At 37.3% G+C, this 19,439-nt stretch overlaps 1 protein-coding gene across 9 annotated transcripts in view; it reads right to left on the reverse strand.

The window, feature by feature from the left end:
* The window catches only part of KIF21A (kinesin family member 21A), an 88,214-nt gene that overhangs the window by 20,892 nt on the left and 47,883 nt on the right, over nucleotides 1–19,439 (reverse strand). For 4 of the 9 annotated variants that reach the window (XM_074540028.1, XM_074540025.1, XM_074540032.1 and 1 more), the window contains exons 12-27: nucleotides 16,211–16,249; nucleotides 13,932–14,016; nucleotides 13,641–13,758; nucleotides 13,117–13,305; nucleotides 12,011–12,210; nucleotides 11,509–11,616; nucleotides 10,929–10,997; nucleotides 10,610–10,821; nucleotides 9,816–9,969; nucleotides 9,242–9,442; nucleotides 8,813–8,914; nucleotides 6,915–7,080; nucleotides 6,406–6,426; nucleotides 2,472–2,532; nucleotides 2,206–2,260; nucleotides 638–852 (exon numbers count right to left, since the gene is read on the reverse strand). In XM_074540028.1, the coding sequence (XP_074396129.1) occupies nucleotides 638–852; nucleotides 2,206–2,260; nucleotides 2,472–2,532; nucleotides 6,406–6,426; nucleotides 6,915–7,080; nucleotides 8,813–8,914; nucleotides 9,242–9,442; nucleotides 9,816–9,969; nucleotides 10,610–10,821; nucleotides 10,929–10,997; nucleotides 11,509–11,616; nucleotides 12,011–12,210; nucleotides 13,117–13,305; nucleotides 13,641–13,758; nucleotides 13,932–14,016; nucleotides 16,211–16,249 (1,995 nt within the window). The remainder of the gene's footprint in view (nucleotides 1–637; nucleotides 853–2,205; nucleotides 2,261–2,471; nucleotides 2,533–6,405; nucleotides 6,427–6,914; nucleotides 7,081–8,812; nucleotides 8,915–9,241; nucleotides 9,443–9,815; nucleotides 9,970–10,609; nucleotides 10,822–10,928; nucleotides 10,998–11,508; nucleotides 11,617–12,010; nucleotides 12,211–13,116; nucleotides 13,306–13,640; nucleotides 13,759–13,931; nucleotides 14,017–16,210; nucleotides 16,250–19,439) is intronic. The other 5 variants (XM_074540027.1, XM_074540034.1, XM_074540029.1 and 2 more) reach the window with 3 other exon arrangements.

The following is a 19,439-nucleotide window of genomic DNA, read 5'->3' on the forward strand; positions in this document are numbered from 1 at the left end:
ATGACAAAATTATTTTTAGTTCTGTTTAGAATCAAGAGATACTTTCGATTAGTAAAACTGTTCTGCAGGTAAGTGCAACCTGCAAACAGAAAGGATTTTGAAGATTCATAATATCTAACATTTTCCTTTCAACTTTTTACTTGAATACTCTATTGTTACTTAGACATCTTCATTTTATGCCTGGTCCATACATGACAACTCACTGAAAGACTTTTCCTTATAATTTGGACCATATACAAATACCATTATGAAGTTTTTGGGTTGTGTTTTGTTGGATTTTTTTAAACCTCTCTGCTGTTCTAATCAGATTCTCACTATCTCCCTAGAATGTGCATTTCCCATAGCACTAATACAGCAAACTGTTCAAGGTACTAGAGGGGTTTTCCCCTCTACATAGAACATGGTTACAATAACAAAGCAGCTTAACACAACTTACATCTCCGATAAGAACCACAGTACCTACAAGACTGCATTTATACTTTCTAGAGTGGTGATGGTAGAAAGAAAGGTCAGTATTATTTAGTAAGCATCTAGTATATCAACCTCAGTTGTAAAGTTAAAATAATAGATTACAAGAAATCAGCAACATGCATTTTTTAAAAGCAAAGGATAATTAGTTCAGCATGGCCAAACTTACATGCTGCCTATCTTAGAAGGTAAGCCAGATGGTGGGGGTATAAACTCTCTGTCCCTAGCAGAAGTGTCGTGTGTGTCAGCAGCCCCACTTTCCTGGGATTCAGCGGCTGCTGCAGCAGAGCCAGCGGGGGCAGCGTCTGCGGCGCTGCTGTCGGAGCCCAGCTCGCTGCTGGCCGCGTACAGCAGCTCCATCTGCGTGGTGGTCCTGCGGCGGGCCTGCAGACACAAAACAAACACAAACCTCCACTTCAGCCTGCAAAGTGTGTGCCAAGAGTCCCACACTCAACTCAGCATTAGCTGGCAATTAGCATCCCCCTCAAACACTTGGCAACTGCCTCTGGAAACTAAATCAAGAAGCTCGTCTCTGCTTTTGGGCAATGATTTCAGAGGAGGCAATTCAAATTCAATGGCATGAAACATTGATTTGGCAACTGGTTTCCAAGGATATCCCTTCAACCAGCTGCCTGCCAATACTACATGAGCACAATTGTATTCACCTATGGTTTATCCAAATGAAATGTTATAAAGCAGAGAGGAATAAAGCAAAGTGTCAATTTAAACACCTACAATTATACTGGTGTGACTTCTAACATATACAAACTGCTTCTTCCTTAGTTTTAAATCACCTCAAAAGTCCACATGGATTAAAACTCATTCAGCATTTCAACAATTTGAAAACAACAGAAAAACTCACAAAGGAGCTAAGCTTTGCACAACACAGTAATTTGTAAAAAATGGATCACATGTCATTTTAGAGTGAAATTAAGATCTATTCCTCAGGGAAACAAAGACCAATAGGGAAGACAAAGACCCAATCTGAAAAGAGCTGTTACAAAAATGATATGTTTATTTCATTGCATTTTCAGACCAAATTCAGTTAAACAGCCCAAAAAGCTGCACACCAAGGAACGTTACCAAATAATTAACAGCCAACACAGATGGTTTCTTCCAAAGCCAATTGCAGTTGGAAAAGTGGAGGCTAAGCTTCTTGCTTTGCAAACTTGGTTTATGCTCCCATGAGCACAGAAGCAAAATTGCCATCAGTGCACATTTCCAGTTCCCACTGCCATTAATATTAAAGTGTAGTCAGCCTAGAATATAGTCCTCCATTGTCAACTGTAATTAAGACCCTGGAGGTCAAACTTCTGTTTCATAAACTTCAAGATTTCTGTGACAAATTGCAAACAATATGCATGTTCACAGTTCCCACTGGCAACAGCACCGAACTGTAGCCTAACTAATATTAATCTGCAAAACTACACCAGTTTGGAGTGCAAGTAACAGAAAGAACGCATCTCTTTCTGGAATATTAATAACTTAACCCCAAAATACTGAAGAAGTAATTTTTATCATTGCTTCTTAGAGTGGAGTGTCCACACAAAATCATATTGCACACAAATCATATGCAAAGTATACATCAGTTCACCTTTTGCACATCTTCCTTCACTAAAGTCTCTTGGGCAAAGCAAGGGCATTCTCCAGAAGGTAGCATTAAACTATGAATTATTATAGAATCACTTAGAAGACATGTAGAAGAATTATCATCATCATTATCACTGAAAATCCTACCTTGCTTTTGGGCTTGACTTCACCACAAAGCTTCAAGAGATCTGAAGTTAATGTACTAAAAGAAAAATTGCATCACAGTTAGGAAGTCATACTTTTTGCAGATTTGCAGATGTGTATTTTTATTTTATTCTTCTTTCTACTGAAATCGTGGGCAAAGTATAATGAAAATGTTAGAGATACTTTCAAAAGGATACAGGATTCTGCATTACAAAAGGAGGAAATTACAGTAATTTTTCTAGAATCAGTAGTAACAAAGATTTCCTCACCTGCCTTCTGTTCCAGGACTATGTAATGGGGCATCCTCATCAGTACTATCTTCCAAATTTTCTAGAAAATTTCCAGAAGAATAACATTAGTCTGTTCCTCTACAACAGGATATGAAGGCTTTAAGTGCTATACAAAGTAACTCAGACAATGTTGAATGTAGATGAACAGAGTACAAAAAAACAGGGATTTTCAAAATTTCTTGACTGTTTTCTATCCAGCCCCACTGAATTTTCCTTACACCTAAAGTAATTCTTTTCATACAATCTAAATACATCATACATCTAGGTATACTGTGCCAAACATGGTCCTCTGTCTACTGTAGCAGAGCAACAGAGATGATATAAAAAATAGAAATAGATAGAAATTCTAAAAGGAAATCTGTAAGAGAGCAGATAAAGCAAAGAAAATTATCTGCAAGACATGGAAAATATGGGATGTAAATCACTGGACAGTAAGAATGTCTCTCTCCTCTTTTTTTTCATCTTCTTGCTCCAAGACAGAATCAGCCTGGCTATAAGGAAAAAGAAAATGATATTTTTAACTAGCTAGTGAGCCGAGGCTCAGCCTCCTCTGATACAGAATGCCACCAAGCTTTTGAGCTGACAAGAAGCAAGCACTTTATTAGTATATAAGGATTCATTTCAAAAGAGGATGTTGCTACCACTTAATACTTTAGAATGGCTTCCTAAAAGAGATTAATTTCTAAAGGAAGCTGCTCAGTAGAAATGTTCCTGAAGCAAAAATGGGTGCACAAACCTGTCCACAGAAGACAAAACCAGCATGCATGCCACACACTAACACTGTCAAACATCTGAGTAACACTTCTGCATGCAAATGGTGCAAAACATTAAGCTGACACAATGAGTCAAGGGCACATGTACAATCAGTTCCAAACTGCTGGGAAAGCAAATCTCCTGGATTGTGTGTTATTCTAATAATACATTTTAGACATAGATCAAGGATACAGATAACATATTTTTGCAAACAAAGTCCCTTATTTTTGAACATACTCGTGAAATATTAAGGATTAAATAACCTTGTCATGACATTCCATAACATCTCCTCTTTACTAGAAGAGACACTGAGTTTCTTTACTTAATTTCTGTCAAAAAGCAGATACCATTTGCAATGCATAGAACAAATATATTTGTAACCCATAGTGAAACAGGTTTGTCCATGTATATATCTTTAAAGTTCATGCTTTGGAGAGAGGAAGGAAAGACATGCAGCTTTCAGCTGAATTTTGAGAAAGAATGGAAAAAAGAGAAGGAAAATACTGCCATTTGTGTATGCTGCATCTAAACATTTTCCCTGAAAAAGTTAAACCATCAACCTAGAACCAACGCCAATAATGCACTTCAGAGTTACCCAATTAATTACTGCTTAATTAATTTTAACAATGTAAACTTAATTATCAGAAATACAACAATATTCTTTAAAAAGCAGGGTCACAGGAATAGCACTGTGAATTTTCCGGTTTCTTTTTGCTCCATCATGGATCTGAGGCCAGATTAAAATCTTTCAATACTTCTTATTGTCATTAGTGTTGCTATTATTGTATGCTTTCTGCAAAAGTGGGGATTTAGAATACTGCTCCTTTCAGTAAGACAAAAGCAGCATGCCTAAAATAAATGCATTTGAAAAAAAGATAAGATTCGTATTAGAATTATGTTACTTCATCCTCTACTCATAAAGAACTTCCGATCTCTTTTTACAAGTAACTAAGTAGAAAGTGTGGAATGACCACAAAAGGTGGGATTTTATTTGTAGGCTCACTCTCATGTGACCTGATGAGTATCTTCAGTTTGCCTGCAATTCAACACAGCAAGACTGCCCAAAGCCCCAGGAGAGAAACCAGTGTGCAGAATCAACAAAAAGACAGAAAGAGCAAGATTCTGTCAGAGTGAGAAGAGAGGAAAGGAGAAATGAAGTTAGTAAAGACAGTCATATTTGCAGGGATAGCTGCTAGCAAACCACTGCTTGCAGAACTGGTGGAGAATTTTCTAATTATTCATCTTCATCCTCATGCAGTGGCAACTGGATGATACCAGAATAAAGCCATACACCAGCACAGTTCACCCAGAGGAAATGACATTTGACCAGCCCTCTCAAAATCTGCACATAGATCATTGTGACCCACATCCATTAATGTCCATATATCACAGGTGGGAAGTAAAAGCAGCTTCCACAAATCCTCAAAAAGGAGTCACTTCAGCAACATTCAAAACTCAATTTCATGGACATTTTAACTCTTCACAAGAGCAGATGGGATAGTGAAGGGCAGCTGGTTCATCCACCAAGGTGGATGTGCACTGAATGTCCATTCAAGCCAAAACCTGAGCCTGTGATGTACTTTTTCTGCAGACTGAAACTACTTCTTGTCTACAGATGAATGTAAGTGCACAACTACACTGGGGAATGTTCAAGCTTTTCTGAGCCAAGTGTATTCAAATGGATCAGAACTTTTGAAGATGGTGGATCTGAAAGTAGGCATCAAGAAGGCGAATCACAAATACCATGGAAGTGCAATCCCTTTGCTTGGATAGGGCTCTCTGTGCTCTACCACTGAGATGTCAGGTATCCAGGTGAGATTGATCTCAGGATCTGCTGCCACCCACACTTCTACCTGCAGGAGCTGTCAGGCCCTGCACCAACAGCATCCCTGCGAACCAGCCAGCAATCCCAGCAGCAAAGCCTCACTACAGTGGTGTCTGAACTCCCTGCAGCTAAAAGCTTTGGTTCACTAGTGATCCACAAAACACAGACTACCAAGTCTTGGACCTAGGTTAGTGCAGCATATTCAGCTGCATTTCCTTCCTATAAAGTGTTAGCAGAGTCCTGAGTGGCTTAGATACTCTAAAAGCCTCAGGTCATGTTTGCAAAGTGTTAAAAAGCTTCTTTAATGAGATAACACTCTATGAAAAATTTGATTACAGAGCTACTGTTTCAATACATTTAGCAAGTGGCTTTTCATTGCTTCAGATGTTGTTAATAAGTAAAAGCTTGTCCAGAGCTAAAGAAAATGCAATGCTGTCAGGAGAAACAATGCTCCAACAGGGGTGAACATGCACACACATTAAAGGCCTGTTTTAGAGAGACTGTGATGCTACAAACCACTGAGGTTCCTGAATAAATAACTGGCTGCATGTAGCAAGATCCCCTGACACAGATCTTCAGGTGTCACCTGACAGGAAACTGGTCAAGTTCTCACCATCTCTACATTATGATCTATACACTTCCATGTAGTTTTGTGCTTTGAAACGCTGTGCAAACTAGCACAGGACAGCAAAATGTGATTAAAAGTAGCACAAGACAACACAAAAGGAATTATCACTGGTAACAGGATTATTTTTCTCAAGTTCCAAATATAGCCAATTCTTTGGAGGGAAGAAAATAAGCTTAATTCATTTGGGAATAACTCTAAAGCAACAGCAACAAGAGACTTATCTCAAAATCAGTGAAGTCAGTAACTTAAACCCAATTGAAAAAGTGGGAAATAATCCTGCATTCTGTACAATATTTACATTACAAAATGAGCTAGTTGCAAAAGGTTAAAAGTGACCTGCTAATTAAGAATTGCCTTTTTTTCAAAGCTAAAAAGATAAGCAGAATTTGTTACAACAGTAGTATATCACAAAATAGTTTTATGTAGTCTGAACATACTTTGGGCTTGCAAGCACCAAGTTATAAATTTGAAATACAGCTCTGCTTACTGTCTTCACTTTTAACTACCACAAGGGCTATTACCACGAGAGCTAGGGGTGGTTTCAGAAAGGAAGAAATGCTCTTTAAGCTCATGATAATGAGTACATTTACAGAACAGTTCATGCAAATTTCACACACTCACAAATTCTAAGATGCATCAGTTAGTGAACATGAATGAATTAGTAACTCATGCAGCTGTACAGTACACAGAAAGCTAAACATACTTACCCAGTGGTATGCTATCTAGGTCTGTGTAAATACAGCAACAAGGAAAAAAAAGCAACATTCCAATCAAAACATATCCATTTATAAAAAGAAATAAAACAAAAGTACCCAAATGTATTCTAAATTTTTCTTAGTATAATCTCATGAGAAGTAGAATAGATGCCGTAACGACATAAAATGCCAATCCAAAATCCCTAGCATATGATGACTGAATGGGATTGAATTTTTGAACTTCCCATTCAGAAGTTAAAACAATTCCAGATTGTAAAAATAACAAGCAGATTATTTGAATTTTAAAAAAATTGCAATAATAAGAAAATTTTGGTTTCTACATTTCACTGCTGAGAGGGTCTACTTAAAAATGCCATACATGCATGTCAATTGTGAAGTATAAGATGTTACAGTACAGCATCTATTCAGAAAGGAAATAGTCTAGAATGCCCAGTACAGCATGCACAAAAGGCAAACATGACATGCAGCTGACTATTCAGAAAACAAAATGAAAAAGCTACCTTGCAAAGCATGACCCAGAAAAGCATCAAGTTCAGGATTTAATTCAGCTTTTTCTTTTAGCATATGAAACAGCAGTTGGTTTTGAGTAGCACTAGTAATTTCTGTCTGCTTAAGGCGTCCCTCAAGAACTTTGATCTGAGCTTCTTTCTGAGCTGCTTGGAGACCCTAAGAGAAAGAAAGATAACATATGTTTTATTACAACCCTTGTTTTACAAAATGAAAATTGTCAAAATTTTTTAAAAGCTACAAACACAAAAAATGTGTACATTGCAGGTGCCTTCTCACATCCTGAAGATCAGGTGTCAACAAAGGGTCTTTTTCTTTCCTTTACCTTTTAAAGGCACTCATTAAGCATTCCTTTAACTTGCATTCCTCAGACTGCCTTGCAAATATGCATCTAGTGGCTAAGTGGGACATGACTCCCAAGTGCAATTCAGAGTCTTTGCATTTTTTAAGAGTAGCAAGCATCTGAAAGATCAACACCTCCACTTTTCCCAAATAACTACTTTTTAAAAAATTATTACCTATGGTGCTCTATGATAAGGAACAGGGGCAGGTGGAAGGGGGACAGGGTGGGACACAGAACTGTAATTTTTCCTACCCAATCACTGAGTGAACTTTCAGCTTCTAATGAAAGATCTTATGGCCCAAATTATGACAGAATTCATTTTAAGAGAACTTCCCTAGATCTGCAAATTTGTGGGAATTTTTTAGCTGTAGAAAATACAGCCAAAGATAATTTATGGAATGGTTTCCAAACAGATTTCCGAATTCCAAAATAAGCAGTATTGAAAAATGAAGGTACAACACATCTACTCAAAGGCCTGTAGGGCAACAGCAGACTTTGAGTGCTAGTGCTGGAGTAAAAGTGTAGCCCTATGAATTTACATCCTAAATTTTGACTGAACTAAAGGTACATATCAATAGACACATTCTGCAGGTGAAAACAAACAATAGAATAGACAGTAGGCATGACCAATTTTGCAAAAAAAAAAAAAAAAAGCCCTTTTCTATGTGATAATTACTAAACAAAAAGATGATAGAAGCCTTTACATAATGGAGCTTTTAATCATAATAAAGAGAAACTGTTAACAGAGTGAGTCAGAGGCACTTTTCTCACATTAACTCTGTTACAAGAACCATTCAAACACATCCAAGGGCTGAAAAAATATTAGAAGACTGAAATTTCCAGAGGCCAATGTGACTGTGGGAACTTTCTTTTACCCTTTTTTTCCCACAAACTTTTTGGATTACCTGCATAGTGACGAATCAAAAATGCAAAAGAAACTCCAGAGAACTGGTCAGGGGGGCTGACTCAAAGACATTTTCAGTATCATTGAAATTTTCCATTTGACTCAATGAGACAGAATGAAAAGCAGCAACAAGAGTACAGATACATATGTGCACAGGGTTATAAACTACCAAATACTTATTTTGAAAATATGAGAGAACACATATTTTCCCAACACCTTCAGAAGAATCCCTGTGGCTCTACTCAGACTGAAGTATGTCATGCATCAACATATTAAATTTTTTGAGGTTCATATTTGTACAAAGGTGGCTGAGCCAGTCTTTTTAAAGAAAGATCTCAAGCTTTCTTTAGCAGTTTGTTGAAAAACACCCAGATTTATTTGATTACAAAAAGTGCTCTTGTAAGAACAACATGAGCTAATTAATACAGTGAAGAAGGCTCTACTGGGGGTTGAGAAACAGGCGATAAGTTGAAGAGGACAACAGATTTCAAGGGCCTTCACATTGAGAATCAGCATGACTCAGTAATGCTGACCAGCTTTGCTTTGTTTAACACACATTAATCATGTCTTTATGTCAGTACAACATATCTGCTCCTGGCACATGCCATGGTCCCAGCACACACACACTTCACTTAACACATTACCTTATTGATGCCCATCATAAGGAAGTGATCAAGCAAATATCGAGCTTCTGTCAAAGTGCAAGCATTAATCACTGCTGTTACATCCAAGGTCTCTCCTTCTTCCTATGTGTGCAAGAATAAACCCAGTCAGATTGTGAAAAAGCCCCAAGAATTAAAAGAAGTTATTGCCAGCATCATAGAAAGCATCAGCTTTGACATTTAAATGCTTTGCAATCTTAACTGGCATTACACTACTGACACTAAAACTCAGGTATCAATTGTGTAAGTCTTCATCTCAAACTTCATATACAAGTTTTCACCAATTTTCACTTCCTGGCTCAACAATTACACAGACAAACAAAAACTAATTTCTAAATGAGAACATTTTCAGTGCTAACACAGTTGTGTTTTCCTGTCCCCACTTTACCATTTTTGCAATATTTGACCTACCTTTGCTTCTTCCATTTGCATGATGTTTGCTTGGCAGTCAGAAATGCTGTCGTTGATGTAGTCTATGTTTGCAGTTACTGATTCCATCTCCTCATTTATGTTTTGGACATTTCTATCTGCTTCACCGCCACCTCCACCCTTGATGAGCTTCTCCCTCTTCTTTGAAAGCTTATCTCTTCTTTTAGTGAGTTCTTCACGTTGCTGTTTTCCACAAAGACATAATATTACAGAAAAAGGAATTAGTAAGCCCTTAGAACACTGAAGTGCCTTTTTGTTTTCCTTCGTTTGCTACAGTTTAACTAACATATCATCATTTCCATGGGAAGAAGTTACACCAGTAAATACAGCAATCTATTTACACATGAGGCCATTAACGTGCTTCTTAGTTCTTACTAAGCACAGCAACCCCATTGTTCAAATGTTTACTGGAGCCAAAAGTGTCTTCACTGACTACAGTAGATTCCACCCACTTTGCCAATGCTGCCATAACAGCAGTTAATTGACAGCAAACATACTTGCAGTGCTCCCTATTTAATACAATGATGCAGCCAACAGTGCACAGCACATCACCCACCGTAAGCAGCCTGTTCATATCTGCCTCCATGTTGGAAATAGTCATCCTCTGCATAATAATGTCAGTCACTCTGCGTTCCAGCAGCTGCCACTTCATCCTGGCTGCCCTCGAGGAGTAAACCCTGCTCGTCACTGCTTTCCGCTGGTACTTCCTCCTGTGGCACGTTCAAGAGAAATACACAGCTAAGTCTGAAGTAGTTCAGTGACAAATTCAAATGTGGAAAGGATCAGGCTGGAATATTTTTCACAAACAACTTAAAGATGTCATGCAGAAGTTGTTGTAGGTTTCCACAGCACCAAACAGGCCCAAACTCTACTCTACATGCTGCACTTGAAAAACAGGTTTCAAACACTGCAGCATCTTTCATGACACACTCTTGAGTTTAAATGCCATGTAGGTGTTGTTCCCTATTTAACAAGGAGATCTGCTTCAAATCATAGTGGAAAAGCACAAATAAACCTGATACACTGAGCTGCATTTTCCAGCAAGTTTCTCTATGAACTTAACACTGCTGGCATTGGACCACCAAGGTAATTTCTCCTGAAGAGCAGATTTAAAACCCCTCAAGATTTCAAAATCCAGTTTATGTAACTTGCCATTTAATGCCATTTATTATTATATTATCGTCTTAAACCCAGAAAACTGAAATTGCATTTGATAATTCTAAAATGCCCATTTTATGAGCATTACATGATAACAGTTTGACAACTAACAGCACCTGCAACAGCACCTGCTAGAAAGTCCACACAAATTTCAGTTCTTGTAAGAGAGTCCTAACAAGTTTTAACGCTTACCCTGTTCCATTTGTTGCAGTTACAGATAATGCTTGAACCCTTGCAACAGGAATTCTCATCTTCTGCTGGGCTGCTGTTCTGGAGCCATCATGCTCTCCTGACACACTAGAACTTGCTTCCTGTGTGGAATGCTCAGGCAGGCTCAGCTTCCGACTCACTTTTCCTGCCACTTTATCAGACAGAGGCCTGACTTGCCGACGAAGGGCCGTGACCTGAAACAGTGCAAAGACACATGTAACTCTCCCAAAACTGAGTTCTAAGTTTCAGCAATACAACATCATTCTGTTTTCAAAGATGCATTGCTGTTTTACCACAGTACCTCTTCAGTTTTGCGACGTAAGATAACTTCTTGGTTTCTTTTCTGAGCTTCCAGAAGCTTGAGCTGATGCTGTTAAAAAAATAGAAATAGCACATGATATTTTTTCCATTCCCTCTTACAAGGACTGCATTGTATAAACAAAAAAAGAGACCTCTACAGATTAATACAAGTCTGCAAAATTGCTGTGACATTAAGTCTCAAGTCATGATTATTTCTTGATCTTCCTAATGCAGAACAAAACCAAATGTTTCACTGTATAAATTCTATCAAAAACAATAATTCCAAACAAGTAAGGTGGTAGTAATAATTTTTGAAGATTTACTAACCACTAATTCACTGATAAAATTGATATACATACTCCATAAGCACAACACGACATAGAAGACTTATCACCTGAAGCTAGGAACTGTGTTTGCATGGAAGTGAAACCAAATCTTGTGCATTTTCATGGTGAAAATACACAGGTACATGCCTGCCTCAGTGAATGCATATACTCACTGTGTGCCTGTGAGGCACAAGCAGAGGCACATAGTGATGGCATGTGCTTATTCCAAATGAAAGTTCTTTATCTTCAAATCACCTCTCGTTTGCGTTGCTCCTTTTTAAGCTGTGCAATCTCTCTGTTTCTTCTAGATTCAGTCATTCTAGCTTTCTCCTGCTCTTCTTTCATTTGTTTCATCAAGCGAACCTGTAAAGAAATCATCACTTAGAAAAGCTGTTCACACTCAAGTGCTGCTCCCTGCCCCCAACCATAGAGAGTTTTCTCTTCAAATTGCCATTTTCCTATATTGCATGCTTTTAGCCATTTATGTCTTCCATCTAATGTCGTCTTCACTCAGTGCTGAATAACAGCTAATAAGCTGTGCAAGCTTATGAATGTTTGATAACTTAATTTCTGTTCATTAAACCTAAAGCTTCCCCTCTCCCCCAGGAACAGCCTGATGCTTGCATCTCTTCTATTTTCAGACTTTCAAGCAGATAACAGCAAGAACAGAGTTATCAGACAGATGGATGCACAGGAGATTTCAACCTAATTTTCAGTAAACATTCATTGTGCAACACTTCCATTTACTGAAATATACCTTGGTTTTCTTCATCTCTGTCACCTCCTGCTGCAGTTTCTTCAGCTGCTTTTCATATTGAGACTGATTTTTAAGCAAACGTGCATGTTCCTTTTGAGCTGTTTGAAGTCTCTGCAGTTCTTTATTCATGGCTTGGAGTTTCTTTTCATATTCTGACTTGATTTTTTTTGCCTTCTCTTCTGAATAGGTCTCTACAGAACCTAGAGTAAAAGGGAATTCTTAATCTGCTTTTGTTCAGAGTACTTTTACTTTGCCAGCCACAGTAGCTAACTACTTCCTCTGCTCTAGCACTGCTATAGCATTTAAAACAACCTAATTTTTCTCTAGTTCTTGCCCCCTGCACTGCTTTGAATTTCCCACCGTGTATGCATTCTGGGATAAGAGATCAAAGAGGTCAGATTTCCTCTGACTTCTTTGCAACAAATCTGAGCACCTGAAAGCACAAATACACACATTCACACATATGTGCACAGGAATATAACAACACTTCTAAAAGTCATCAAGCCTAGTATTCCTCTTCTGACACTGATCAACAAGGGAAGGGCTAAGGAATAACAGGGGAACAGCAAAGAGCTTAGACAGTGTATAATCATAAAGCATATATATGTTTAAAAAAGAAAAACAAACAAAATACTTTCCACAGCACTCCTAAAGTGCAGTTATTTGTGGCTTGGGACTCTTGAGTCATAGGTAGTTTGTCATCTCAATACTAATACATATTCAAAAAGGTTTGGTCAGTAAACACCTCTGAAAGGTGTGTTTCACTGATCCTTGTTCTTATTCTCAGGCAAATAAAAATAAAGTGGGGAGGAAAGAACACGAAAAAATCTTTTAATCAGGAACTATCCCCAGGATTATGAGAGCTCTTAGAAAACTGAAAATGCTTATTGACCCAAATCAAATACCTGTCAGTAGCAATGCATTTCAAAAAATTCTTCCCTCAATTCTGATAGAAACTAGAATGATTAAAGAATCATTCACTGGCATTATGGGTACAAAACATCCTTCTGTCTTCTGCAATTTCTTATCAAATTTGAAAAGGAAAATAAGACAAGTAGAAAATGGTTCAACAGCTTATACAAGATCAATGATTTTGTACTTCTTACCCAAGTTTTGAAGAACTTGATCTCTTTCGAGCTGTGTGTCTCGAATTTTATGTTGTAGCATCATTAGTTTCTCTTCATACTGTTTTTTCAGTGTTTGCAGCCTTCGCTGGCTGTTTTCCAGCTCATCTATCAGCTTCTGCTTAATGGCTATTTCACAGGTGATATTTGCCAAGTCAGCTTGATAATTTTCTAAAATAGAAAGATTTCTGTTAAAGTAAAGCAAGGACCACATGAACACAGATAATCCTTGCAATCTGAGGGTCACTGTAAATACATATTGTGCATGGGAGGATTCCACACAAATCACAGTGAACCTGGCCTCTGGTCAATTTCAAAACCCATACAAGGACACTTGATCAGCTCTCTATTACATGTTTTAGCACCATAACCAAAAACAGTAACTCACAGAACATGCTCTTCACAGAGAATTACACACAGACAGTTGACAACACTTTCTTGCCTACCAAGACCTGAGGTTTGACAGATATTATTTGCAAAACTACAGAACGTTGCACTGACATCACCTTTTTCATCAGAGTCAGAATCTGATTCATCTGAGCTTTCAACAACTTCCATATCATCTTCATCCTCATCATCTTCCTCTTCTTCATCATCATGATCACTGACTTCTTGAATTTCCTCCTACAAAACATACAGACACTAAAGCACTCCACACTTTTCCATGCCTAAGTCATTTTTGACTATCACTGCAAAGCTGCAGTATTCACCTAGCACACTCCTCATTTTCTTTCTATAACCTTGTAAATCTTTAAACAGACAATGAACAAATAAACCAAACATTTATAAATACTTACTCCCTCCAATTCATTATTCTCTCTCTCGGAAGTGCCTTTTTCATCTCTTTTCTCCTGCTCGTTGTCTGTGTTATCCTCCTTAACACTAGTAGAAGAGGCAGACACAAATTATTCACAAACTGAAATGGCAGTTGTTTTCCATCCCCCAAACCAGTAAGTTGTAATTCCAAATAAAGATGAAAAACAAAGTGTAGTTAGAAAAACATACAGGTGTTGGGCATGGGTAAAACACAACTTCCAAACTTCTGCAGATAATAAAATAATGCCTAATTACTCTTAATCTTGGTTTGCAAGGTAATAGCAATGATTAGCACATTGTTCTAGCATCCTGCACAACTGGGACAATCAGAATATACATCTCCATATACTACAGCAGTACTCATTTTGCATGGAAGTTGCAGTGTACCCAGAGTAGCTTTTACAAAACAATAAAATAAGATTGTGTACAAGCATAATGTACATTACAGGTATTCCTACACTTTCAAGCTATAACAGAGCCTACTCTACTTAGAATAGTCTTAACATTTATGTATAAACCTTAAACAATATCCTAATTTATTGTACTATAATCACTCTTTTGATTAGTTATCTACTTTGACATAAAGTGAATGCTCAAAACACTGATACAACAATAAATAGGGTTTACAGCAGGTTTTTTTTTGTTTAGTTCTAAATGTTTGGTGTGTTACTCATTAGGGCAAGTTTTAACATTTTTAAGTGCACATTTAAGACACCACATGAAAATATAAAACAAAAAATCAGTGGCACTCTGCAAATTGTCCCTGACCAGGTATCAGTCCCTCTAGTGCTACAAAACCCAAAGCTCCAATGGATGGGAAGTTGTGACAGAATAGAGCTAGACACCATGGGGGTAATAATGAAAAAATGTGGTTAGGACTGCATAGTGTGGAATCCACCTCAACGAACATCAGCTGCACAAAAGTTTGGCAAGTTGTGCTGTCACTGATCAGCCACAGAAACTGGAAATGCACATCCTCCTCCACTGATACCAAGAGGAGCTCAGCTTCAAGATCAAACTCTTGGGCCAATCCAATTCTCAATGCAGGGACAAGAAATATACAGTAGATTTGAGACACTATGATTTGGTGACACCTTTAAAACAGAGCTCGAATCTAAAAAGGGCCTGTTGAGTAGCACAGTGCTGTGTACATGTGATTTTCTGCTGTATTACCTTTTAATCTGTTCAATGCTAACTGATTCTCTTCTGCCCCACTCATTACCAGTTATGAGCTGACCATGCACAAAGCAGAAAGCTTTTGCTTAGATCATCTGAATCCATGCAGCAGCTGGGGATGCTGGAATTTAAAAATCTAACCAGATTTGTACACAAAAAAATGCCTATCAGGGAACATTGTGTCACACAATCTCATTTCAATCAATTCTCATCTCCCGCAAACCAGAACATGTTCTGTGTTGGTTGTTAAACCTAGAAGATAATGGATCTTAGCTGCAATCCTCATGCAAATTGAGGCAATCCCCAGTTTCCCTTCTAGTAGTACAGAACTAACCACTACAGAGGATTTGTGCTCTGCCAGAGAAAGAGGGGAGACAGGAAGGAGGAGAACCAGCAGCTCTCCCAGGCAGAACTGCACTGCTTAATATGTGTGCTACTGGTCTGTGGTTTCACATCATCTGCATCAATTCAGTGGGTGGCTTTTTTAGATCGAAGTAGACAGCAGAAAAATAAAAACTCCTTTTATTTCATTTTTAATCATAATTTAGTTCTCTTTTTAGAGTTCTCAGCTTAACTCCTCTCTATGAATGACTATTCATCTACTGGCTTGGCTAAAACAGAATGGGAGGAATGATAAAGGCTTTTGTCACATGTTTTCAGAAACCAAAGCAGCAGACTTGACTGAGGTGTGATGGCCCAAGACACTCCTGATCTCACATGCCAAAGTTATTATTGTCATATACTGCCTGCTATACATTTCATACTATGTGTGTTACTGCACCTTCCTCCTGCCTTTCATTTCTCTTAGGCCATGCAAGAAAGAAAACAATTAATTCAACATGAATTCCCAAAGGTGCCACCTCCCCACAAAAGCTTGCTCAACCCTGTGTAACTCCAGAGTCAACCTCAATTCCACAACAGAGATTTCTTCCAGTTAAAATACTAACTGGAAGTGAAAACCCAGAAAGAATTCTGAAAATTAACTACTCCTGAAGTACCTATGAATTCTGCCCAACTTCTTTTCATGTATGACAACCAGTTAATTGAAATGACAGGTAATTAAAAACCTGGGAAATATTCCAACCTTCTTTCTTCTTGACTGCTTTCCTCAAGTTTCTGTAGCCTTCAAAAGCACGAGGTACAGTATTGGAAGGCCAAGCCAATGAAGGACAAACCAGACAGTGAAAAGCAAAAGTGATAAGAAGGTAAAAAAATGATATATATGAGCTTGCGGAGTTTAAAATGAAATTTTAAAAGATATCATCAAGAGACAACAAGTAGTAAAAAGGCAATACATCCTGGACAGTTGGAAAGTAAACAGAAAACAAAAAAGAAGCATGTGTAGGTTAACTAATTTGCCATTGATAACAAGTAAATTCAGGTTACACTAAGGAAGAAGTTTTAGACAATATATTTAACTTTGCAAGATATTCCTAAAAATAGATTAGGAAAATATCTCAATTCTAGAAAAATATTTCTCCTCTTTCTCCACTTAAAACTGGCTGGTAAAATACTGAAAATTACAAATACTCCCACTGACCCAAAGTTATATATTCTCAGGAAGATATCAGGAAAAAACAAGGCACTAGTTTTATATATGCTGATAACATATTGTATTAGAAAAATTTTTAATTGTTAACTTATTAATATTCTAAATAATATATTATGAATATAATTAATACAAAAATGTTCAAACTACACTCATTTTTTGTTTGGGTTTTGTTGTATGTTTTAAAATAAAAAGTAGAAAACTGCAGCTTATTTTTCTGGGATTCAGAAAGTACATGTGAATAATTTCCTGTTATTTTTTAATAAATTAACAAAAAACATGCACCAGAAGCAATGAGATGGACAAAATGTTAGTATTTCTGCGGGCATTGTTTCCTCTTGAATAAATGTGGATTTTTCAGTAAAAAAATCTTCATGACATTTTTAAGCATAGAGATGGCTTAAAATTCATCAACTACTGAAATTCCTCATTTCCCATTATGGCAAAGTTTTGAGCAAGAGCTTTTGCTGCCTTTTTACCTTATACTGCCAACCACCTTCCTTTGGCGTCAGCTAGGAGCTAGCAAGCTGAACCCCATGTAACTTTCATCACTAATTTAGTTTAATTAAGATTAGGGGAGTCAAAAGAAAACAATCAGAAATGGTTACCAGGTATGTAAGGTTGACTGAAAGGAATGTGGAAGATTTGCTCAGGGGCTTCTAGTGAGTAAATCACATTAAGTCATACTGTGGGATTATCCAATCAGTAGGCAAAATATTACTGCTGTGTAAACTGCAGTAAACTGTGTAAACTGTTTCCAATAAACTTCATGACAGGTGCTTATTAAGGCTACAGATCTATAACACTAAATACCTGCTGCTCATTCAGAACCCTGCTCTTAGACCTTCAGGCTACCTCACAACAATTTAAATAAGTTGTATGTATTTAAAATTATGCATCTTTTGTCATATTGGCCCATACCCAGGAAACAAAAGACCAAGAAAGGCAGCAGATGGGGCAGAAATAGTAGCTAGGCTTACCAATCCCATTTTAATGGAAAAATGCTAGTTAGACATTTGAAAGGAAGGGAAACACTAAAAAGAAATAGTAGAGTAAATGCAACTAAATGCCTACAGAAGACAGAATTATAACAAAGAATCCCCATCAAACTGCATGGCAAAGTGTCTGTGGACTGCATACTGCCAATTCCTGAAATTTCAATAGAATAAAACTTCACAGTGATAGAGCCTTAACACAGACTTTTCACTAATTGGATAGAAGCACTCTGCAGATAGCAAGAATGACAATGTAGAATCCCTCAAATTCTAACATTTCTCAGCATCTAGGGATTTTCCTCCCAACACATGCACCTCAGAAATTCCTAAGTATTTATCACAAAGCAGTCTGCAGATAGGCCAGTAGACAGATTCAGACCTTAGCAGCACTTTGAACAGCATGACCCCAATTTACAGAACACAAGGCCCACTTTAAGATGAAGCCATCAAGAGGCCTCTTTCAACTTTAACTTCTCTATAGCCCTCTAATTCTATAATGCCAGGATTAAAAACTGACCTCAAAAATAATTTATGGCAAGTAGTCCCTACTTTCGGATCAGATTACTTGGCCATCCCATCACAATATTGTTTTCTTGGTGTGAGAAAGTATGACTGGCTTTCAAAAAACCAAAACAAAACCAAACCACAAAAACACAACCTAACAACTGAGGCTGTATCTAAGCATGTAGCTAAATGCATGCCTGATTTTAAAATGTGTTAAGAAGTACAAAATCAAATCTTTTTGTTCCTGCATTTATAGTTAAAGGGCATACTGAAGTGCTTGGCTGAAGAGAGGACAGAACATTCTGCTGATTTTATTCAATACTTCCATCTCACCCTCAAGTTCCTATAAAAATGAGACAAAATCTATCACAATCCCCCTAAAAGTCTTAGAGCTTCCTGAAAAATGATATGCAAAAAAATCTAGTTGCACTTAAAATGACTGCTCTCTAAAAGCACAGACATTTGTGTGGTGAACGGATTCATAGATACAGGACCTAAAATTAAAGATATGACTGATCCTCATCTACTTTATACTTTTTAGACTTTATACTTTGGACTTTTTCAAGCTTAAACTGTTATAGCTTTCCTTTGAACTTGTAGAAGTCTGAAGGACCATTATTAAAAAGAGTAACAGATTAGAAGCATGGAAAATTTCAACTAAAACTGAGAGATTTCTAATGGATGCAAAGTCTCTGAGTGCACAAAGCCTTGCTGTGCTAACTGCTATCTAAACAGGCATTTCTGTCAATCTCTATGAGGATTTTAGTAGATGAGAAGTTGGACAGCAAAAAAATCCAGCAAAGCATGATGTTGCAGAGAATCAGGAAACCTCAAATTAAAAAAAACATTCATAGAAGCAAAAGATAAAGCAAAAGAAGCCATTTCAACAGCTACCAAAGAATCCCCAGCTATTCAGAATATCTTTTCTTCAGAAAGTTCTTTCAGTTTTGACATAAGAGTTTGAAAAATTTTTATAATTTTTTTAAACTTCTGTTAGATTTCAGGTGCATTTTAGAAAAAATTTTTAAAAACAACAGAATTTAGAGAGAGCACCTGTGCTTTTATCATTGTGCATAATTACATTGAAAAGTTCATTACAAAGGAGACAACTAATGCACACTTCACTGGAAGAAAAGATGCAAAAGAAACATTGTAACTTCAGCATGTAAAAGGGTTTGAGGTAACAGCAGTTTAGGATCCAAATCCACACAAAAAGCCTTTTTAAGTCCCAGTAATTAAAAAAATAGGCCTTTTTACTAAGAAAG

Source organism: Zonotrichia albicollis, chromosome 4, assembly GCF_047830755.1.
Source record: "Zonotrichia albicollis isolate bZonAlb1 chromosome 4, bZonAlb1.hap1, whole genome shotgun sequence".
Classification (NCBI taxonomy): Eukaryota; Metazoa; Chordata; class Aves; order Passeriformes; family Passerellidae; genus Zonotrichia; species Zonotrichia albicollis.